The sequence below is a fragment of the Rana temporaria genome, chromosome 1 (genome assembly GCF_905171775.1).
Source record: "Rana temporaria chromosome 1, aRanTem1.1, whole genome shotgun sequence".
NCBI classification, from domain to species: Eukaryota; Metazoa; Chordata; class Amphibia; order Anura; family Ranidae; genus Rana; species Rana temporaria.
Genome location: NC_053489.1, coordinates 286,519,116 through 286,543,962, shown reverse-complemented (window position 1 = coordinate 286,543,962; position 24,847 = coordinate 286,519,116). Strand labels below are relative to the sequence as shown.

General features: G+C 44.0%; 1 protein-coding gene across 1 annotated transcript; it reads right to left on the bottom strand.

Annotated features, from left to right (window-relative positions):
* Positions 1-2,563: 2,563 nt before the first annotated feature.
* Positions 2,564-18,862, bottom strand: KLF9 (Kruppel like factor 9). The gene is made up of 2 exons (XM_040356705.1): positions 17,734-18,862; positions 2,564-8,291 (listed from the first exon to the last, which is right to left on the bottom strand). Exons 1-2 carry the CDS (start codon positions 18,299-18,301, stop codon positions 8,062-8,064), a joined length of 798 nt encoding a protein of 265 aa, XP_040212639.1. The 5' UTR covers positions 18,302-18,862; the 3' UTR covers positions 2,564-8,061.
* Between the last annotated feature and the right edge of the window lie 5,985 nt (positions 18,863-24,847).

Below are 24,847 nucleotides of genomic sequence, written 5' to 3'. Positions count from 1 at the left end.
AAACAACACAGGAGGAGGGGGAATCATTCCTGATTCCCCAACAGTCAATCAGGTATCCCCTCAATCAACTTTACCTACAAATATTAGTATCCAGTTATATTATGTGAATTTAGGAAAAAAATCCATCCTTTTTTAAAAACAATCTACTGAGCTGGCCAGAACCAGCTCTTGAGGGAGTCTATTCCACATTTCAAAGCTCTTATCTTTTCATATTTGGAGATTAAATCTCTTTTCCTTCAGACGTAAAGAGTGCACCCTTGTCCTCTGTGATGACCTTAAAGTGAATAGCTCTACACTGAGTTCACTATATGGACCACTTAGATATTTAAACATGTTGATCATATCCCCCTTTATCTCTTCTCAAGAGAGAATAAATTCTGTTCATCTAAACTTTCCTTGTAGCTGAGCTCCTCCATGCCCCTTACCAGTTTGGTTGCTGTTCTCTGCACTTTCTCCAGTTTCACAATATTTTTTTCTGTGAACTGGTGACCAAAACTGAACTGTGTATTCCAGATGAGGTTTTACTAATGATTTGTACAAGGGCATAATTATTTCTCTCTCTGTCTTCAGTCTATACCTCTTTTAATACAAGAAAAGTCTTTTCTCGCTTTAAAAACTGCTGCTTGGCATTGCATGCTATTATTAAGCTTATGATCTACCAGAACACCCAGATCCTTCTCCACCATTAATTTTCCCAGTTCTACTCCCCATAGTATGATGCATGCATATTTTTTAGCTCCCATTGCATAACTTTTAATTTTTCAAACCTCATTTGACATACAGTTGCCCAATTAACCTCTTCCCATCCGCCGGTCGACTTTTTACAGCCACAAGGTGGCTCTAAAATGCTGGGAGGCTAATATACGGCCCCCCACCACTGGGGGGGGGGCGCGCGCGCCGTGTCACTCAGGTGCTGATGCGAGTGCCTGGCGGCCACGATGTCCGCCAGGCACCCGCGATCGGCAGTCACAGAGACAGGGACGTGGATCTCTGTGTAAACACAAAGATCCACGTCCTGTCAGGGAGAGGAGACCGATGGCGTGTCCCTTGTATATAGGTTCCATTCGGATGTCGCCACCCTTGGGGCTGCTTTTGCCGATTTTGTGTTAGTAAAAGTTTGTTAAGAGACGATTCACGATTTTCAGTCTGTTACAGCGTGATGAATGTGCCATCTCCATTACGAATGCTAGTTTTATCAGAATGAGTGCTCCCATCTCATAACTTGCTTCTGAGCATGCACGTTTTTTTCACATCGTTAAAGCCCACACACAACCTGTGTCACCTTAAAGTTAACTACTTTGTTATGAATGATTCTTTTAACAGAAGGACATTTGACAAAGCGGATTCATATTTGAATGGCATTTTTTATTGGAACAATTTATATACACTTGTACAAAATAGGGTTGTTCTACCATTTCATTAAACAATTCCATTTGCTTTCCATAACCAAAAAGACAGCAGAAATAACTTATGAAACTATACAAAAACATTGTAAAAATTAAACAGTTGCAGAAATGACTATGCTAGAAAATTGCAAGTTATTGATCTGCATTTAACCTCGGTAATATCTTACCACTCTTTCAGAACTGGTGCTTGGGCAGCATCTATTCTGGAAGACTAAACGTAAGATGATTGGATCAAACAGAACTGGAATTTCCAATATGTAATTCTTTATTGGGGTGCTCAATTTATAGTTTCACAGAAGGGAAGGGACATAAAAACACACTTAAAAAACATCAGATATCACTGAACATGTTTAAAGCAGTGATCCTGGAAATAGAATTGGAAAGGAAAGCAGAAGGAAGCGTTATGTGTAAATTACACTTACCTTCATACTGTCCTGTCTGAGATAAACCTGTCCAAAACTGTAACTGCAGAAGTACCTTTAAAACAATACTTTTTTTTCTGTTGCCTTCTACTTCCGGGCTTTGCTATTTTGTAAATGGAGTTAGTAACTTTTAGACTTCTATTGCTGCAAGTAATTCCATATAAAAAGGAGGGACAAGAAGTAGGTAGACCGAATGCACTGAACTAGCAGTACCACTGCAATTTGGGCAAAGTTTTAGTAGAGCTTCATCTCAGACAGCATGGGGTAAGTGTAATGTTTTAAATGCACTTACCTCCATGCTGTCTGAGATCCAGCTCTAGTAAAACCTGTTTAAGAGATCTATATTTAAAATATATATATATATATATATATATATATATATATATATATATATATATATATATATATATATATATATATATCAAAATGAAGGCCTCCTATTTTCAGCCCAGGTTCACACTGCTCCAACATGAAAGTTGCGTGACTTCCGATCTGACTTTGCCCTGCAACTTCAATACAACTTAATGTGACTTTTTACACTCTATGGCATTAAAGTTGTATCAAAGTCGGACCAAATTAGTGCAAGAACCTTTTCTAAAGTCGGATCAGTTAAAACGGCTCTTATAGGGAAACATTTAATTTGACATGCAATGCGACTTGTGCTCTCAAAAGTCGGATCCTATATCGCCCAATCCAGGTAACATCAATTTTGACATTTTATTTATTTTAATAAAGCTGCTTTAGGCAAGTATATTTGAAAAACATAAAAAACGCCCAGCAAAATCAATTTTAAAGATATATTTAGCCAATCAACCAGATTTTTTTGTGTATTTAAAATCTTAAGGATTCATTTTTACCATCTTTTACTTGATGTAAACTTATTATTCTGTATTGGGAGATCCTAAAAGAACGTCCTTCAAGGCAGTGTTGACTTCTTCTAACTATACTGTGCCAGTTTTTTTTTTGTCAGCTTTTTAGCATTTATACGTTTCTCTTTTATATAGCAACTGTCCATGTCAAACCTTTTTTTAACTAATTAAGTTATTTTGTCGATCTAAATAAAGGCACCCTTTGTGTAGATACAAGCAGAAAAATAATTTTAGGTACAGACAGCAGATAATAGTGGCCAGTGATCACTGCTTATAAACTAAGGTATTCTTTACAGTGGAAGTGGTGGCCACAGCATTCAAAAACAAAATTAACAAACAGGATTGGATGTTTTTAGCATTCTCTACCGTATAGACTTGGTCTTTAACCAGGATGATCATCAATATCATTCTGGAGACATCAATGGGTTATCTTATTACAATTTTGTTTGTAATTCAGGGCCTGTGCATGGGGAAGTAAGAAATAGAATTCAAGGTTTCTTATCACCTAGGTTCCTGAAAGACAAAACAATGATCGTTATTTATATTAATCTCAAAAACATTTTAAATGCATGATAGGTTTATATAGACAACACCTCTACTCGCCTTCTATTTTAAAGAATACTTCTGCAACTTATTGATTTTATTTCTATCTAAAATATCCCTTACATACTAAAGGCATATTTTCTTTTATACGTTAATTATTGTCTAAGCAACCAAAGAATTAACACCCAATTGAACTTTTAGTTTAAATTAAATAAATGTTTTCCTGGTGCGTTAATAAAAAATGTGTGGGAAGTCTTACAATTTTGCAACATCTTGAGTTGAAAGCCTGTCCTCTGCCGACATGTTGTAGAAAAGAACCATACCTCTCTGTGTAGAAACAGTAGTCTCTCTGCAAAGGTCTGACACACACCCTGCCGAGTCAGATCTTGAGCTCTCCAATCAGCAGGGAGCATCAGCTTTTGCTGATTACCATTTCTACACATGGAACAAGGGTCCTACTCTACAGCATGCCAGCAGGGGACAGGCTTTTTTTACTAAGGCTGTGGTTGCTGCATGCACACAAAAAAGCTGTAAGGCTCTGCACACCCTTTGTTCTAATGCACCTAGAATGTAGTTAGCGGATTTAAACTGAATGTTCAGTTGGGTTTTAAGGCATGAGTTTCCAATTCGCAAATTTTCTGTCAAGCCTGATGCCTATAGCAGCTAACACAAGAAGAAAAAGAAAACCATATGTGAAGTTGAGAAAAAAAAAAAAGTCCAATGGATTTAAAAATGCAAGTATACAGAAAGACATCTGTTTGGGCATTCACTGCCCAAAGTCAATTTTCTACAGTGATAATGACTAGAGGCTGTACTGTAGTTAACAAAAAAAGTGTTGAATCATACGTATGGTTTGATTTCTTCTGCCACTAAAGGGCTAGGTTTGGTTTACTTTCATGGAATGTTTACTACTGTTTGCCAGTCTTCTACTGAGCATTACATACAGTTTATGTTAAAAAATAAGCATGATGATGTAATTCTGTAGAACAGGAACATGCATGAGAAAATGTATTAGAATTCCTGAATCTGACATTATGGAGCAAAGGCAGCTCCATTCGATTTAAAGCCACAGCAAAATGTTATAAAATGTTATAAAAATGTTGGTTTCAGAAGTGGTAAAGACACATGCTTTGTAATTCAAATCACAAAATAAACATTTCCTTAACGTCACTTAGACTAAATTTCACTTATCTTAAACTTATAATGATGATGTTTTTTTGTACTTATAAGCTGAAACATGTTGAAGCTCTATTTATACAAGTTGTCATACTTAACCACTATAAATCCAATTTAAACCTGTAATATTTCTATACACCTTAAAGCAAGTCAGGACGCTGTAAATACAATGCTCAAAGATCTTATGTCAAATACTTAACAGACAAACATCATTTTATCTTGAAAAACAAATCTTATCTGCAACAATTACATACAGAATAAGGGGTGCTTGTGTTTGAACATGAATGCAAAAAACCCCACAAGTTTCCTTTCTTTATTTTCATAAGTCACTGTATATAATTTGTGCTTGTTGATGACGTTAAGTTTTTTTTTTCTTTTCTTTCTGCTCAATGTGCAAAACCAGAAATGCTTGCAGTTGTCCTCATTTAGCCTTTTTTAAAGATCTCCCACTAAAACCACATGCTGCCCCTGGCAGTAAAACAGAAAATCATTAAACCAAACCATACAATTTTTTTTTTTTTTTCAATCTGGCTACCTTGACTGGAAGAATTACTCTGCTATACGGAATAAAGAATTAGGTGTTTCAAAAACTGAAACAGAGGTAGAAAGTGTATAATGTTATTTTTTCCTGACATTCCGGTTTCATAGTTTATTGAACTGTAGTGTTGTTGTTGAATTTTTTTTTTCTTTTTTTTGCAACAGTTTTTTTTTATGGCCTAATGACAAACAAAAAATTGCACACGGTATAATAATAATTTCTGGTAAAGGATACATATTAAATAAAATAGAAAACCAAAGTGCCTACTGTGCTGTACCTCAAATTGTTTCACGAGTAAACGAAAAAGATTACATTTGATAATTTTGTTCTTTTTCAAATCTAACATGGCTCTAATTGCTTGTGAAGTGTCCTTTAAAAAATAAAAACCACACCTTTTCAGTGCAAAATAAATATTTTCTTCCCACTGCCACTATTGATATTTAAATTGTGATAATGAGGAAAATAAGCCTGAATTAAACACTTAAATTAAAGAGGTTGTATTATTAATGCACAAATATCTATATAAAAGCCTCTTAGGCCAGGTACACATATGTGCGGCTGCGGTTTGAAATCCGGGGTCCGGTGCGTTTCTGTTAATTGATTCAGGTGCAAATTATTGCCTGAATTTGCACCTGAACTGGACCCAAAAACACACAGGACCCTTTTTCAAACCACACAGCGGCTGCCCCGGACATGTGTGAACCGGCTCCAGGTCAGGTCATGCAAATTGGATGTGATTTAAAACGTATCTAATTTGCATATGCGAACCCAGCCTTACTTTAACAGAGTATACTATGCATTGCACAAGCATAGGCCGTGCAGCCTCTAATGTTATCATCCAAGTCAGGCAGATAATAGGCTGACTATAGGACAGGAAGTCAGCATATACAGGCATATTCAATAAGACTGACAAAACAGCAAAGTGCAGTACCTCATCGTACCAGTCTGAATTCATCTTTGAGCAATAAGAAATACAAAAATGTTCCCAGCATTCAGCAATATAATTTCAGTACACTGTAATACAACTTACTGCAATGGGTTACTGCAATTTGCAATTCAGACCTGCTCTTTGTCCTGCCTTGCAGAATATGCCGTATTTTGTTTGACTGTGGCTAATATTCAGATGTCTTATATGATTCTTCTTGCATTGTAGGTTTTCTGGACCTTTAAATCTGAATTGAAACTTTTTTTTTTACCAGTAACTTACACTTATCTGCGTGTGCATTAGACTCCATTAGATGCACTTCTAATGTATGATCCAGCTGGAAAAAAAATCTGAAAGACACCAAATAAAGGAGGCACTAAAGGCCTGTGAAAATTGTACAAAATGTTATAAAAAGGGAGACCCTTGGCACTTGCATGATTATAAAACTGTCCCAAGGGTAATTATAATATTTTATGAAGGGGTTCAGAACTACAGCTAATATTTTATCCCCGTGCATATATGTAATTCTTTTAAAGGCTAAGTGAATCAGAAACATGTACAAAACCTGACTGGCCTTGTTAGTAATGCCTTGTGACATGGCATCCCTATAATTTAATTAGTAGGATAGTTATAAGGCAAATAGCTGATAGTGTGGAGTTACTCACAACAGTCCTTTCTACTATTTCAAAAAAGAATGATTGGAGTGCTTATACTATGGAATGAACCTAACTTTTTAAGTACAGATACATAAATTTGTAAACCGCCTGTTTGGCTAGATTATGCATAGTTATCCCCCCCTCGCAGCTGGAGAGGCCTACTACACCAATAAGCAGCCTCTCCGGTATGGAAAAAGTCTATAGGCGTCATGTGAAATAGGAAACATAAGGTGCAAAAAAGTCTTCATTCCATTTGGTACTTCTGGCTACCAAATGAAGTTATGTAAACGTGAATTGAATAATTAGATCAAGAACCTAAATGACACAATTGTGACGCATTTAAAAGAATGACACTTTCTGTCAGTCTGTACGCGCAGAGTGCCGTCACACAATCAGAAAGTGCGGTACTGTAGTGAATGCAGTGACAGACCATTTGCCTGGAAAAGACTCCTTGCAAGTTTGCACTGCCCAGTGTTCCAGTGCTTAGTCTCATAAAGCACTGAAATGATGGCATCGCCTCTGTCAAAAGCTGAATCAAACATTCTGGTTTTGCAAAAACTGTTCATCGTTGCTATGTGAGATATAAAATGTGCATAGCAACCTACAGGTGTAATAAAATGACCCTCTGATATTATTCTAAACTTGCAGGGTAAAGGCATATAAGTTCTTTCAGTCTTCTGTGGAGCTTTGTGTCATTCTTCAACAGATGCACTCAAAGCAGACATAGAGACAGTCTGCCCAAAAGTTTGGTACGGTGTGAATACATCCATGAAAGGACATTTATCTTAAGATACTGCAAACTATATACAGTATGATTACTGAGTATTGCATCTCCCATTAACAGCTTTATCAACCTACGACATGATAGGTAAAACAACAAGGCTTTCATCCTCTAAGCTTTCCAGTCCTTAGTGTCGTTTAGTTCCATCTATGTTCACCATGCTCCGAGGAATAAGGGATGGCGCTGGTCCTACAAAGTGCACCTTATAAGTCAAGTCAAACTAGGTGACTGATGAGGTCCATAATAGTGGGAGACTAGTATTCCATCAACAATAAAACACATATTTCAAGACATTGTAAGACAATAATCCACAAGAAACCAGGTTCAAGTATACTCTATACCTGCTCACTTCATAAGATGTATAATGTTCCAAATACCATACGGTTTCATCAAAAAAGAAACAAAAAAAGTATTCCCTTTATATGTGTAAGCACGTGTTCTCATACTTCTTTCACAAATGTAAAGCTGATCCATTGTGGTTCTATTTCATAAACACATATTCATGCCAGCGCAAGCACAAAAGATCTTACAGTCAAAACCGTGATGGTACAGATTACACCACTACAAAAAATACCTAGAGTCGTGTGCCACCAAAAGAAACCGGGCAGCATTTTCCTTTAATATAACTGCTGCAGAAGCATGGATTTTAAAACTGCTACATTTCTTTTGAAAAGATGCAAAAAGATGATATGTACAGCAGCTGAAATTTTCGTGTAACAGCTTTGTTGACTCAAAGATGCAGTATTCAGATGAAGGCTGAGCTGGACCTCTTGGACCTTTTGATCATGCTGGGATGGAAATCTGTGTGGCGACGGGCATGCTTGGTCAAGTGGTCACTCCTCATGAACCGCTTCTCGCACAGGGGACATCGAAATTGCTTCTCGCCTGTGTGGGTTCGGTAATGGCGGGTCAGCTCATCAGATCGAGAGAACTTTTTAAGGCAGTCTGGCCATGTGCATGGAAAAGGACGTTCACCTATGGGGGAAAAAAAGAATTACCTAAAAAAGAGAAAAAACAGAAACCCACTAGAAGTATAAGCAAGCTGCAGAATTAATTTTTCTGTACCCTGAAAACGTGTATAGCTAAATAAAGTTTAAAGGTGATAAAGCTCCATGGAAGAGGCATTTTTTCTCACTGAAGAAGTAATTACTTCACTTACCAAAATAGGAGGACCTGTACTGTTACAGCCCTCTATCCATCAGGATCCAAAAAAAGCATACACATAAGCACATGAGTAAGGGAATGGGTTGTGTCTTTCAGAGTCTATACACACGTGTGTTTTGCTTTGGGACAGGTTACCTTTCGGGCCTGTATCAACGGACTTTAATTTGCATCAATATTACTTTACCATACAAGCTGTTAGAAATTCAAAAGCAGCTTGAATGAGGTCAAATGCAGGTCAGGAGGCTGTCAACTACTAGGTAAATGCACTTGTCAATGAATTGTGACTCATATCAAACTGATGTCAAATGTAAGCTGCATTTTCCCTTTGACACAAGCTAAAAGCTGGTCAACACTGGGCCTTAAAGTCTAGGTTTACCTTTACAGAGAAATATGTAAGGTGAACTTACATAGGGCCCCCTCCTCATCCCCCCCGGTCCTGCTGACCTGGAGCATGGCAATCTCCCTTTCTGAGCCCCGGTATATCCGCGTCAGGAGTCCAGGACTTAGAAATCCTCTCTGCATTCACGCGTCTTCTTTATAGCTGACAGGACGGGCTATGTGCCTGCTGATTGGTCAGCGCTGCCCATGTGACGGTGCTGACCAATTAGAATGCTCCGAAACATCCCTCCTGAAGAGGTACGTTTTGGACATTCAGCTCAGGGGATTTCTAAGCCCCGGACTCCTGACGCGGACATACCGGGGGATTTCTGTGGTCCAGGTCAGTCAGTGAGACCAGGGGGTGGGGCTGGGGGTCCTGTGTAAGTTCACCTTACAGATTTTTCTGTAAAGGTGAACTTACCCTTTAATGTGGTTGTAGACCTCAGACATGAAAAAATGAACAAAGGATATCCCTCTATAGTGTGTACTTCCTTCCTTCCTTCCTATAGTGTGCTTCTTTCCTCTGCTATCTGCATGAGCCAATTCTGACACCAAGAGAAAAAAAGGTGATGGGGGGGATCTCCAGCTGATTAACAGCCTCAGCTCTATTCCTGTGTGCTGTGTGGTGGGTCTCTTCGCTGAGCTCTGTAGAGTGCAACGTCAGCTCTCCACCCCCTTTTTTCTGACAGCTCTAGCTTTCATAATTTCTGCATTTTGAATGGTAGAGAACAAAAGACAGCGGATAAACAGGTACAACTTATTTAGGAGAATTTGTTTAATCTCTGCATCATCCGAGGCTTGTCACATCACTGGGTATATGAGACGATTTAGCGTACACCTGACAGCTATTAGGATCAGGCAATTAGAGATGTCACATATTAGACCATTGGGCCGCCAAAACATCAACACTAATCTGCAAATGTTGTTACTTTTGTGTAATACTAAAAACTGGCTCCCCCCACCCAAATGTACTACTTGGTAAATTTGTTTTTGGCATGGAGTTTTGAGTACCAAAACAGTACAATGCCATCAAGCTCCCTAAACAACAAATGGTACCAAAAATGTAACTCTCTTTCTACCTACTCCGTTAAATTAACATCCAGTATTAGTCCCTTGTACTCTTAACCCCCATTTGGCTTTAGATCACTTTAGCCTAAACACGTATGATAAGCTCTTAGCTTTACACTTTTTTTTTTTTTAGCAGAGAGAGGCTTAGAACTTCTCTTTTTTTGCTGTCTTTGCCTTCCTGTTTACTCTTTAGTGTATAATTAATAATAATTAGGGTTGTCCCGATACCGATACCAGTATCGGTATCGGGACCGATACCGAGTATTTGCGGGAGTACTTGTACTCCCGCAAATGCCCCCGATGCCTGAATAGAATACTTGCGCCCGCCGCCGCCGCATACCGCAAAGCCGTCGCTGCCGCGTTAATCAGCGCGCGGGGAACATTACAGGCAGCTTTCGTTTGAATAGCTGTATTCCCCGCCGCGCCGTGTATAGACACTCCCCCTTGCTCAGACAGATCCGTCCAATCCCGAGCAAGGGGGAGTGTCTATACACGGCACGGCAAGGAATGGACAGCTATTCAAAAAAAAAGTTGCCTGTAATGTTCCCCGCACGCTGATTAATGCGGCAGCGGCATTATCATCTACTAGGTATGGGGGACATGGCTGCAATATATAGGTGGACATGGCTGGATATATGTGGGGGGACATGGCTGCAATATGTGAGGGGGCATGGCTGCAATATATGGGGGGACATGGCTGGATATATGTGGGGGGACATGGCTGCAATATGTGGGGGGACATGGCTGCAATATGTGGGGGGACATGGCTGCAATATGTGGGGGGACATGGCTGCAATATGTGGGGGGACATGGCTGCAATATGTGGGGGGACATGGCTGCAATATGTGGGGGGACATGGCTGCAATATGTGGGGGGACATGGCTGCAATATGTGGGGGGACATGGCTGCAATATGTGGGGGGACATGGCTGCAATATGTGGGGGGACATGGCTGCAATATGTGGGGGGACATGGCTGCAATATATAGGGGGGACATGGCTGCAATATATAGGGGGGACATGGCTGCAATATATAGGGGGGACATGGCTGCAATATATGGGGGGGACATGGCTGCAATATATGGGGGGGACATGGCTGCAATATGTGGGGGGACATGGCTGCAATATGTGGGGGGACATGGCTGCAATATGTGGGGGGACATGGCTGCAATATGTGGGGGGACATGGCTGGATATATGTGGGGGGACATGGCTGGATATATGTGGGGGGATATGGCTGGATATATGTGGGGGGACATGGCTGCAATATGTGGGGGGACATGGCTGCAATATGTGGGGGGACATGGCTGGATATATGTGGGGGGACATGGCTGGATATATGTGGGGGGACATGGCTGCAATATATGGGGGGGACATGGCTGCAATATATGGGGGGGACATGGCTGCAATATATGGGGGGGACATGGCTGCAATATATGGGGGGGACATGGCTGCAATATATGGGGGGGGACATGGCTGCAATATGTGGGGGGACATGGCTGCAATATGTGGGGGGACATGGCTGCAATATGTGGGGGGACATGGCTGCAATATGTGGGGGGACATGGCTGCAATATGTGGGGGGATATGGCTGGATACATGTGGGGGGACATGGCTGGATATATGTGGGGGGACATGGCTGCAATATGTGGGGGGACATGGCTGCATTGGGCACCCATTTAAAAAAAAAAGTATCGGTATTCGGTATCGGCGAGTACATGAAAAAAAGTATCGGTACTTGTACTCGGTCCTAAAAAAGTGGTATCGGGACAACCCTAATAATAATGTTTGGCTTTGTTGACAATTGTCTGCGACTTTGCAAAAATATGGGGGGTATTTTATGTGGCACAGAAGAAATGGTAAAAAGAAATACAGGCACTGAAGGACACTGGTTTATCTTTTTTTTTTGTTACCTGAAAGGTTAACAATAACTCTTTATCTGACCTAACCCCTATAGTAAATCCTAATATTAAATAGCCCCCTCTTCTGCATGCTTGTCCTATGTCAGACAAGGAATCTTCAATGGGCAATAGGATAAAGTGTAAAAATGGTGGGATGGCCTCCTAAGAAGTATCAATTGTTTCAGATTAGAGCAGCAGATAAAAGTTTCAAAGGTCCTGTGGCACTTTTGTAATGTTCTGAAGGTACCTGCATGTGGGAATTAAGACCAATGCTTGCTTTATCATTTTTTGTTATGATACAGGTACTTTACCGCCCATAAATGTTAAAGTAGCCATTTTTCCACATCCTTGATTGACATCAGCCACTATGAGAACAAATGTCTTTAGTTTTCTACAGATAACTTTTCTATTCTATGGTTATTATCTTCATCACATACCTTGTCCTCATCCATGCTTTACAGCAGTGGTCTCTAAACTGTGGCCTGCGGGACAGATATGGCCCTTTGCTTGCCTTTATCCGGCCCTTAGAGCACTATTCCTCCCACTGATACGAGCACTATTCTTTCCACTGACAACAACAATGGAACATTATTCCCCCCACTGGAACTAATGATGGGGCACCTATCTTTCCACTGGCAATGATGGGGCATGATTTCTTCCACTGACACCAATTATGAAACACTTCTCTTACCGACATCAAAGAAGGAACAATATTCCCCCCACTGACACCAATGATGAGGTGCCCTTCCTTCCACTGACCACCAATGGAGCATGATTCCTTCCACTGACGAAACACTATTCCTTTCACTGACACCAAAGATGGAGCACTATTCTTTCCACTAATACAACAAACAATTGGATGCTAGTCCTCCCACTGATGCCAACAATGGGGCACTATTTCTTCTTCCAATGACACCAATGATGCAACGCTATTCCTCCTCCCATTGACCACCAAGCCTGAGGCATTCTTTGCTCTCACTGACACTGGCATGCATCTCTCTACTCCAACTGGACACAGTACAGTCTCCCTAATGTCTGAAGGACAGTTGACTTTCCTATTGTTTAGGAGGTTTGGAGATCCCTTCTTTACAGGTGTAAGAGAAGGGCTTACACTTTATATAGCCCTTGGCTCCCTTTAAATGATAAAGAGTTGCAGGCTACAAATAATCTAAATCCTGTGTGAGTGGAGATAGCTAAACCACCAATTTCAAAGTTTCTCGATGCCAGTCCTCAAGTATCCCCAACAGGTCATTTTTAGAATTACCCTCAGATGAAACAGCTGTGGTAATTACTAAGGCAGTGAAACTGATCAAATCACCTGTTCAAAATAATGGAAAGTCTAAAAACATGACCTGTTGGGGGGGGGGGGGGGTACGTAAGGAGTGGAGTTGAGAAACACTGCCTTATTTTATTATTTTAGGGCAAGGTTCAAAAGAAGCATACCCCTTTGCTTAAGTGGAATGGACCAGAAACAGTAGGGTCAGGCCTAGGAATAGCAAAATATTACATTTAATGTCCCTTTGCAACACACATATAAAATATATTTTCTTCAGTAAGGTTATAATAACATGGAAAGAGCATTACTTCATAAATTGGTACATATTGCTCCATTGAGATGGATCCTGTGAGAGCTAGGAGATGTTCCCTGGAATCTAAAAGTTCCATTTATATGCATCAACACTAAATCTTAAAGGGGTTGTAAAGGTAAAAAAAAAAAATTCCCTACATAGGATCCTTTACCTTAGTGCAGTCCTCCTTCACTTACCTTATCCTTCGATTTTGCTTTTAAATGTCCTTATTTCTTCTGAGAATCCTCACTTCCTGTTCTTCTGTCTGTAACTACACACCGTAATGCAAGGCTTTCTCCCTGGTGTGGAGAAAGCCTCTTGAGGGGGAGGGGGCGAGCAGGAGGGTCAGGACACTCTCTACTTTGCAGATAGAGAAAGGAGCTGTGTGTTAGTGGGCGTCCTGACACTCCTACTCGCCCCCTCAAGAGGCTTTCTCCACACCAGGGAGAAAGCCTTGCATTACTGTGTATAGTTACAGACAGAAGAACAGGAAGTGAGGATTTCTCAGACAAAATAAGGACATTTAAAAGCAAAATCGAAGGATGAGGTAAGTGAAGGAGGACTGCACTGAGGTAAAGGAAGCTAGTTAGGGAAGAAAAGGATTACCTTTACAACCCCTTTAAGTTTGAATTATGGAAAGTAAGGCCTAATCAATAAGATGCAAAGTACAATGACATGCAGCTATACACCAGCTGATAAGCTTTCACCATTCACTTTAAAGCGGAGCTCCACCCTAAAGTGGAACTCCAGCTGATCGGAACCCTCCCCCCCTCCGGTGTCACATTTGACACCTTTCAGGGGGGAAGGGGGGTGGAGATACCTGTCTAAAGACAGGTATTTGCACCCACTTCCGGCCACACAGTCTGCGGGTAGAACATCAGTTCCCGCCCCCCCCCCCCTGTTGTGTTCTGGGACCACTCGGCTCCCAGAACACAGCGGGAGCCAGTCAGACGGTGCAGCGCAACTCCCGCATGCGCCGTAGGGAACCGGGCAGTGAAGCCAGAGCGCTTCACTTCCTGGTTCCCTCGCCGAGGATGGCGGGGGGGGGGGCAGCAGAGTGACGAGCGATCGCTCGTCCTCTGCTGTGGACGGTGCTGGACTCCAGGACAGGTAAGTGTGCTGATATAAAAAGTCAGCAGCTGCAGTATGTGTAGCTGCTGGCTTTTAATATTTTTTTTTTCAGCGGACATCCGCTTTAAACTGAAAGCTGAAATCCTTAATTGTTGAATGTTTGCTATGGCTTACTGCAAAAACAGGCCTGCTTTCGAAATGCCAAAAAGGGCAAATCATTTTGGTTATTTAGTATGTCCCTATAATGCTAGAACTTACCACAACAAAATATAATGTATACCTATGGCAGAGGAAATAAAGACATCAGAGTAGCTATGGTAAAGCCTTGTGTTGCTTCCTTACGTATATACAAAAGGATCCCTTTTATCTTCTTAGAACACGTGGACATTAGTCAGAGCTCCATATACGCTGCTATAGATCAGTCATAAATTCCCACAGTTGTCCTGATCTCATGATGCAGCAGTCACCCACTTAAAGCACTCCATTTGTTCATGACTAGTGCTGTACAGTCGTGACTAAATCCAGACTCATCAATAATCTTGTTCCCTCTGCACATGACCCATAGCTCACTCAGCACTGCAACCCAGTACCATTATATTACTGTTTCGAAATGAGGGCCTATGATATAATTAGCACTCCTTTGCTCAATCAGCTGCACCATTTTATAGATCAATCTATAATACCGGGACAAATGACATCAAGTAGCAGCTGGTAAGACTATACAATGAGACAGCTATATCAAAGAGCCCCAACACTAGATTTCACAGCCAGCCCTGTTCTTTAAAAAGCCAATGCACAACATGTTAAAAATATCAATGTGCAAATAGAAGTTAAAAAACGGTGATTAAAAATACTGAAACAAACCACGTGAGAATTGTAAAAAAAAAAAAAAGTGTTTGATTGGCTAGACATCTTTAGTGTAAATGCTGGGGATCACTAGAGAAGAGCTTAGGTTCAGGTTCACCATCCCTTATGACCACTTATAGAAACCTTGGGGTTGATTTACTAAAACCGGAGAGTGTAAAATCTGGTGCATGGTAGCCAATCAGCTCCTAAGTTCAGCTTGTTCAATTTCAAGCTTTGACAAAAAAACGTGGAAGCTAATTGGTTTCTATGCAGAGCTGCACCAGATTTAGCCATCTCCAGTTTAAGTGAATCATCCCTCTTATACTTGAAAATCTATAACCTTATTGGAATGTGCACGATGCATTCTTTGGAGAGAAGTCTTTGTTTGCACCCACAGCTGTTTCATAACTTCTTTAGAGAAGCTGTTAGAAGTGAGCAAGGCTGTACTTTTCCACCGACACACCCAGCTTTTACTCTTTCCTGACTGTAACCAATTAGGTCAATGAAAACAAAGGATGATTGCTCTGGGTTTCACTGGATTCCATAAGAAATTCTTCCTAATCAGCCATTCTGGTTTTATTTCACATGCCTTCAAAAAAAAACAAAGCAAAAAAAAGGGATCAGCCTAGAAAAGACCTAAAAACTACAATTTACACTGGCAAGTGTTAAGGCTAAAAGCACTGTGATGTCACCTCTCACTCCGGGTCTCTTTATGGTACACTTGGCAGGTTGTAGCAGGGTAACTGCAATGTCATCCAAACTGATTAAAATGCAAACAAGATGGAGCTTTCTAATCTCAAAGCACAATTTGTATTATTATTTTTTTTCTCTATGTCATGCCATGAATCACCACACCCTTAATCCAAAAGATAGGACGGTATATAGATCAAGCTCTATCTTGCAATGTGAATCATAAAGGTTATTCTTATTCATGCCTTTTTTACTGGTGCTGAGAACAGCAGCAAAAGGGGGGAAGAAACCAGACACAGCATGCACATACAGATAAACGTGGATTTTCTGGTAGCATCCTTAATTAATTTACATCTAATAATGTATAGAAATGATGTAAATAAAGTGCTGTAGCATTTAATGTCATCATGATTCAGCTGCTGTTGGAGATAGAGCGTCTGAGATACAGTGGATGCTGTCTGAGCGCTGGCGGTGGAACAGCAGAAACACAATATCCTCAGTCAGTCTCAGTGGAAGAGGTAATATGAGGTCACCTACTTGGTATGGGAGTGCGGAAGCAGATAATGAAGAATGTGATTAGACAGTTCGCTCTTACCCCTGCTGGCTCTTAATCAAACAAGGAAAAAAAACAGAAAAATACAAGACTGGGAAGGCTCCTAGAAATACTTAAAAAAAAACTTCTGAATCTAAAAATAGACTCTGCTTGGGAACATGTTGTTTATGTAAAGTCTCCGAATGATTTACCACTAGACTTTACAGGAACCGAACCAGCTAACCAGAACTCGGTGCCTAACACTCCGATAAATGCCCTTAAACTCTGTCCTACAGCCCCGGTACTGAGATCGCTACGACAAATGTGGCATTTCCAAAAGAATGGGACTCATAGCCGAGTGCCTCGTTCCGTGGCAACTGGACAATGGGTATGCACCTCCCGGAGATCTCTACATTTAGTGAATGGCACCCAACCCAGGTATAGGTTGCTTGTTAGTGTGACGTCATGCTGCAATACACGTGTAAGTGGTGGCTACCCACCGGTTGGCTGGGTTACAAATATAGGCGTCACCAAAGGGTGTTCCCCCGAATCCACGGGAACCACCTCCTTCAACCTCAGCAACACGTCGCTACAACTACGTTGCCAAAAGCATGCATGTCTTCACTGGAAGGAGACACAACTCCTTCGTTTGACTAGCTTGGGTCAAGGTGCCACCGGGGAAGGGAATCGGAGGACGCCAATCATGGGACATCCTCGGACTCCCAACACTTTTGCAGTATTCTCCGGCACTCAGTAGAGAACAGAAGATGGAAACAGGGACACCAGTCTTCTGGTAACCTCACGTTGGGTGAAGATCTACCGAAGAGGGTGTCCTACAGACCCTATCACGTGCTAAATTAGGCAAATTATACATTAGTACCTTGATATAACACTGTCTTCTTGAAGAGCCACATTCTGAACCTGCAAACATCACCCTGACCTGCCTTGGATTGGAGATACCCTCAAGAAACCACCACTGCAGATATTCAGGATGTGCCTGTGTCCTCATTTGACATTAACAATGTGTCCTTGTTTACCAATCTGTATAAGGGGTTCTAGACTCAAGGTGGTGTCACCATGTGATGTTCTACCCATATTGTCTAGACAGGTGGCCATTGGTACCATCACCCCACCCCCCAAATTAAAGGGAAAGATAGTCCCTGTCTGGTTGGTGTGTGTGGGGTAGGGTGGAAGGTACTGACCTGTGTGCACTCTGTAATGGGCTTTAAGGTGGGAAGATTTGCCATAGACTTTGCCACAGCCGGCATAGGGACACCTGTGCCTCTTTTCACTAGTGGAGCCGGTGGGGCGTGGCGGGGAGCTGGGCGTGTCCGGGCTGGGTGGGCGTGGCGGCTGCTGTGTAGAGCCCGCTTCGGGGCTGTAGTCCGTCCGGCTGCTGCTGCTATTGCTGTGGTAGCTGTGGCCGGACTCTGTGGTCACGTCACTGTCCGAGCTGAGCTCCTCGTCACTGTAGTCCGGGGAGGGCAGGGGCCGGTACTTGTTTAACTCCAGTAGGCTCTTAGCTATGGTGAGCAAGGTGCAGTAGTCCTTCCAGGCTTCTCCTGGTCCCCCGTCATGGTGCTCCTTAGTCAGGGGTTCGGCCATTGTCCTGAGGTGGTGGTGCTGCTCGCTCAGGTGTTCTGTGGCGGCTGGTGTACTTAGTAGAGTAGTGGTCTCCTCGTCAGTCGTTACCTCAGGTTCTCTCGTACGGTTAGAGATAGACACCAGACACTGAGCAGCCACCAAGTCCGTGTAGGCGACTGCTGTCATTGCCAATGTATAGAGAAGGATCCAACGACAAGTCGTAGAAGGCAGGCTGCTATGAGTGTGTGCTCCTCCTGAGCAGCACCCAGCCCCTCATCTTCATCAGACAGCACTAGTCTGGGACCTCCCCACTTCTACTACACAATGCCCCTCCTGTGTCTGCCTCACTGCCTGCCGCACCACACTTCTTTACCTTCTTTCACAAAACTTGTCTCTGTGTGTGTGTGTGAGAGAGAGAGTGCCGCACCACCACCACACGTGGCACCTACTGAACCCGCGCCATTGTCTCCCCCCCACAAGGGGACAACCAGGTGCTTTGTCTACTTCACTGTCCCCACCACCACACGCATCCTCCTCAATCATACACAGTCTGTGATGAAATCTCAGACAAAGCTCTATATGAGACACACACTTTTTTTTCTCTCTCTCTCTCCTCACTCACTCACTCCCCCCTCTCCCGCCCCTCCACCTTCCACTCTCAGGGTTCAGGCATTTCTCCTGCCTCAGTAACAATTTAACAGAACCCCACGCGTCACAATGGGATGCGGCTCCCATAGGTTCTATCAGAAGGGGACATTCTATTCTGTTTACCTCCGGCCGCTTCTCCCAATCAGGGCGCCCCCCCCCGGTCAGAGGCGGAGAGACAACTTAAGTCACGGCCAATCAGGTGCCTTCTACAGTTTCCAGCGTGCTACTCGGCCAGACGCACATACACACACATACAGACAGGCACACAGCTGGCTCTTAAAAGGGCGATCCTTCGCCATCTGTTCTCTTATTCATCACCCAGTCACCTGGCTTCGCCTTTCCACTTGCCTGATCTCACACCAAGCCGACTCATGGAATTATGATTGTGCTGCTAAGTGTTCAAAGAAAGCAGCTAACATCACTAATACATACTTTACAGGCTAAAGCAGGGGTCCTCAAACTTTTTATACAGGGGGGCCAGTTCACTGTCCCTCAGACTGTTTGGGGGACACCTTGCCATCACAGAGCCTCCCATCAGACTCCCTACATCATAGAGCCCCTCATCAGACTCCCCTTTCATCACTGATTCCTCTCTATCACAGACCCCCCCCCCCCACCCCAACACTGATTCCTCTCCATCACAGACCCCCCAATCACAGAGCCCCCCATCAGACTCCCCACATCACAGAGACCCTCATCAGACCCCCCCCCCCCCCAATCACAGAGACCCTTATCAGACCTTTCTTAAGCCAATTAGAGTATCTGGCTCTAATCACAGACTCCTCTCTATCACAGCCCACCCCCCATCACTGGTTCCTCTCCATCACTGACCCCCCCCCAATCACAGAGCCCCCCATCACATATTCCCCCATCACAGATTCCTCTCCATCACAGTGCCCCCATCACAGAGGCCACCCCCATCATAGATTTATCTTTATCACAGAGCTCCCATCACAGATTCCTCTCCATAACAGACTCCTCTCCATCCCTTTCCATCACAGAGCCCCCATCACAGATTCCTCTCCATCACAGAGCCCCCCCCCCCCCACCAATCACAGAGCCCCTCATTACAGATTCCTCCCCATTACAGAGCCCCCTCCCATCACAAAGCCCCCCATCACAGATTCCCCTTCACCACAAAGCCATCCCATCACAGACCCCCCCCCCCCAATCACAGAGTTTCCATCAAGTTTTTGTAAAGTTTTCTGAACTGCTGCTCTATCCTTTTGTTGAACCTTCCATAATATTTCCATAATATTACTCCTACCTATCACACACACACACACACACACATAAATATATACTGTATATTTCAGTGGCAGCCCGTCCATTAGGGGCACCGCCCCATTAATCCATGCACCCAGCCCCTAATCTACATGCAGGCTGCCTGACGCATGGATTTTAATAGTTTTTTTTTTTTTGAAGCATGTGATTAGAGCCAGAGACTCTAATTGGCTTAAGAAAAGGGTGGGCTCGGGGCACAGAGCACTGCGCCCTGAACCCACACAGTTGTGTGACAATAGCAAATTTCTACTCGCTTTTGTCTTCCTGATTGTCCTCCCAGCCTATCAGGAAGCGGGTAATGAGACCCAATTGGCCAGGGAGTTTAAGGACAATCAGGTCTCAGGACCCACTTCCTGTTCGGCTGGGAGGAGAAGCAACGGCCCAGGAGAGAGGAGCAGCAGCCCTTCCCCGTATCCTTGTGAGGTAATGTAAGGAGGCCCCTGTCCATCCGTCTCCCACAGAAGAGGGGGAGGGGGGGTGAGGATTGCTTCTTCCATGTCCGCCTTCAATGCGGGGGGGGGGAGAAATGGGGGATCAACAACTTCCCGTCCGTTTCCCGTGGGGGGGTTGGCGTTGGTTTGCCACCCCCCTCAAAAATATTGAGCACCAATGTTTAAGAGATATTCACACTGCATGTAGCCAGTGATGTCACCAGCGCATGTGCTCTGAAGAGATTGCATACCCATGCTGTCCTTTCAAAGCTCCATATCGCAGTTTGTGACTCCCGCGCTAGTGATGTCATCGTAGTTTAGGCAATCAGACAGCTGGATCACGCAAACCCAGAAGGAAGACAAGGTGAAGATGGAAGCCCTGTCAGTCCCCGTATTGACACTATTGAAATAATTAAAAGTCAGCAACTACAAATACCATAGCTGTGGACTTTTATTAACCACTTGCCGCCCGCAAAAAGACTTCGGCAAAGTGGTTTCAATATCCTGACTGGACGTCATATGACGTCCTCAGGATATTGAGTCGCTGTGCGCCCCCGGAGGCGCACATTGCGGCGATCGTTGTTGCAGGGTGTCAGTCTGACACCCCGCAGCATCGATCTAGATAAAGAGTCTCTGACGGAGACTCTTTACCACGTGATCAGCCGTGTCCAATCACGGCTGATCACAATGTAAACAAGAGGAGCCGGTTATCAGCTTTTCCTAACTCGCGTCTGTCAGACGCGAGTAGAGGAGATTATCAGCACAGCCCCCCCCAAGGATGCCCACACTAGACCACCAGGGATGCCACTAGACCACCAGGGATGCCACCAGACCACCAGGGATGCCCTCCACCAGTTATGCCACCCTAGACCACCAGGGATGCCAATCAGTGTCCACAATTGATGCCAATCAGTGCCCACAATGGGCATCACTGATTGGCAGGCATTGTTGTTTGGCACTATAAGTACAATATAATACAGTACATCCATGCCCATCCGTGCCACCTATCAGTGCCCATCCATGCCCATCCGTGCCACCTATCAGTGCCCATCCATGCCACCTATCAGTGCCCATCCGTGCCACCTATCAGTGCCCATCCGTGCCGCCTATCTGTGCCCATCCATGTCGCCTATCCGTGCTCATCCGTCCTGCCTATCAGTGCCCATCTGTGCCGCCTATCAGTGCCCATCCGTGCTGCCTATCAGTGCCCCATCAGTGCTGCATATTAGTGCCCATCAGTGCCCATTAATTCCACCTCATCGGTGCCCATCAGTGCCGCCTTATCAGTGCCCATCAGTGCAGCCCCATTAGTGAAGGAGAAAACGTTCTTATTTACAAAGTTTTGTAACAGAAACAAAAAAAAAGCATTTGTTTTTCCAAATTTTCTGTCATTTTTTTTTTTTTTAGCAGAAAATAAAAACCCCAGAGGTGATCAAATACCAACAAAAGAAAGCTCTATTTGTGGGAACAAAATTATACAAATTTAGTTTGGGTACAGTGTAGCATGACCGCGCAATTGTCATTCAAAGTGCAACAGCGCTGTATGGAAATGGTTAATAATAATACACCTGCTTGTTCAGGAACCCAGCGCTGTCCTCACCTGGGCCAGTTCTTCACTGGTCTTCAGGCAGGGGTGGATCCAGGGGGGGCAATGGGGCAATTCCATTTCCAGGGACTGGCATTCCTTGCAGATGCGGGACAAGTTTGAAAATAATTTATCAGAATAAAACTGTGGTGTTTTGAAAAATGTATAACCAAATTGCCCAAAAGTCTCCTATGATGATCCTGGCTGATCATCATATTGCTTATATTATAAGATCAATTGTTATACTATAAATTGAGATTTTCCTAGCTTGTGACGGAAAATATTAGTTATATGAAGACAGGAGGCGAGTATCTTATGCATTATCTTCCTTTAATAATGCGCACAGCAGAAATACAACTTTCAGTGAATTTCAATAATAAAAGAACTTTTTATAAACAAACTACAAGTCCCAGCAGTCCTCTGGGTATGCCGACCAATCACACGGCAGACCAGGTAGTATATAAGGGACTGTCTCTTTAAACACCTCCTCTTTCTTGGAGCGAAATCAGTAAGGACTTGAAACCGAACAAAACTTCCACCGCAACTAGTCTTCCGTCCGTCAGGAATCGGATCCGGCGAGTCGAACAGGTAAACGTCCCAACGGGGACAACCACGGAGAACACTCCGGAACTTCTCAGCCCATGGCTCGTGTATTTCGTTCATCAGTAGCCTGGAAAAACATGAGATAAAACCGTGATAGGGTTGGGTCGGGTGGGAAGATACTCGCCTCCTGTCTTCATATAACTAATATTTTCCGTCACAAGCTAGGAAAATCTCAATTTATATATCAGACAGGAGGCTCATATCTTATGCAAGTTCAAAGTCATACATGGATATACATACAGTGTTAAACTTGACTAGTCAAAATAATAATAATAACATCATCACAGAACTGTCATAGATACGTGGTCCTCCGGTCTAAAGTAAAATTGGCGAAAGGTGGTCTCAGAAGACCAGTCTGCCGCCATCAGAAGATCCGAAAGTGAGCCACCCGAGGTGATTACCTTGGTAGCCATGGCACCCCTTGAAGAATGGGCACCGAACAGAGAGACGTCAATCCCGGCCATGTCCATGGTGAATCTCACCCACCGGGCCAGCGTGGCCGATGACACCGGAAGATGTGGGCGTACGTAGGAGATGAGAAGTTGTGACAACGACGGGGATCGTAACGCCGCTGTTTGTAACTCATAAGCCTGTAAACAGCGAACCACACATAAGCGTGGGTGTGATGGAAAAGACGGATAGAAGACCGATTGTATTCTTGTTTTTGTACGACGTACAACCGAGAACTGAACGCCCCGGGGTGAAAATTGGCGCCTAGAAATGTCTAGGGCTTTGACATCAGATACTCGCTTGATGGAGATTAGACATAAAAGAACAGTAAGTTTAAAGGATAGTAGTTTTAGCGAGAGAGCGTCATTGTCCTCCCATGTAGAAAACATGTTCAACACTAATGCCACGTCCCAAGTGTTCTGATATCTGGGATGTGGTGGACGTTGGAACCTAATACCTCGTAAGAGGCGGCACACCAAAGGATGTTTACCAACCGGAAGGGAGTCTACCGGGCAATGGTACGCCGAAATGGCTGATCGATATACGTTGATGGAGCTATACGATCTCCCGGATTCATATGAATCCGCCAGATAGTTAACTACCACTGTTACAGGTGCGTGAACGGGATCAATTTGCCGTTGATCACACCAACGTACCCAGGTTCCCCAGGCTGATCGGTACGCCGATCTAGTCCCGGGGGCCCAGGCCAGGGCGAGGAGGTCCCTAGCCGTTCGTGAAAGGTTGCTACTCGAGTCTGGGACCCCGAGACCAACCAAGCGAGGAGATGAAGGTCGTGACCCACTAGCAGGGGATGGGGTTCCCCTGTTGGGTTGGACAGGAGATGTGGAACCCGGGGAAGCAGCCTGGGGAGATCGACAGTCATTCCCAGGAGCAGGGGGAACCACGGTTGTGCTGGCCACCAGGGAGTGATCAACACGACTGAGGCTCCCAGGTTTGCCACATGTAGGAGAACCCTGAGGATCATAGAGAAGGGAGGAAACGCATAATGCGTCCCTTGTGGCCAAATCTGGCGAAGGGCGTCTATCGCTTGGGCCTCGGGGTCCGGTCTCCAGCTGAAAAAGTGCGGGAGTTGCCGGTTGAGGCGTGAGGCAAAGAGGTCCATGGAAAAGGGACCCCACAGTCGAAGCAGGGATAGGAATACCAAACGGTCCAGTCGCCAGTCGCTGGAATCGGTGAGATACCGAGAATTCCAGTCCGCCACCAAATTCGAGGTGCCTGGGATGTATTCTGCTAGGGGAACGATGTTGCGTTCCAGACAGAAGTGCCAAAACTCCTTTGCTAGAATTGCCAGGGTTCTGGATCTGGAGCCGCCTAGGCGGTTGACATATTGGACTGCGGTCACGTTGTCCATGCGTAGTAAGACACAGCAATTGGATACGTTCGGCAGGAGACTCCTGAGGGCGAAAAAGGCCGCCGTGAGTTCCAACGCATTGATGTGTAGTATAGACTCCTCTGCGGACCAGGTCCCTCCTGTGGTGGAAGGTCCGCAGCGAGCACCCCAGCCGTGTCGGCTCGCATCCGATTCTATAATGTAATCCGGATTGGAACTGAAAATGGTTTTCCCATTCCAATCGATGGCGTGTTTTAACCACCAGCGTAACTCTACTACCGCCTCCGCATCCAGTGGTATCTCGTCTGAGTAACGAAGGCCCTGGCGTAGGTGAAGCGCTTTGAGCCTCTGCAGGGCTCGATAATGAAGGGGTGCCGGAA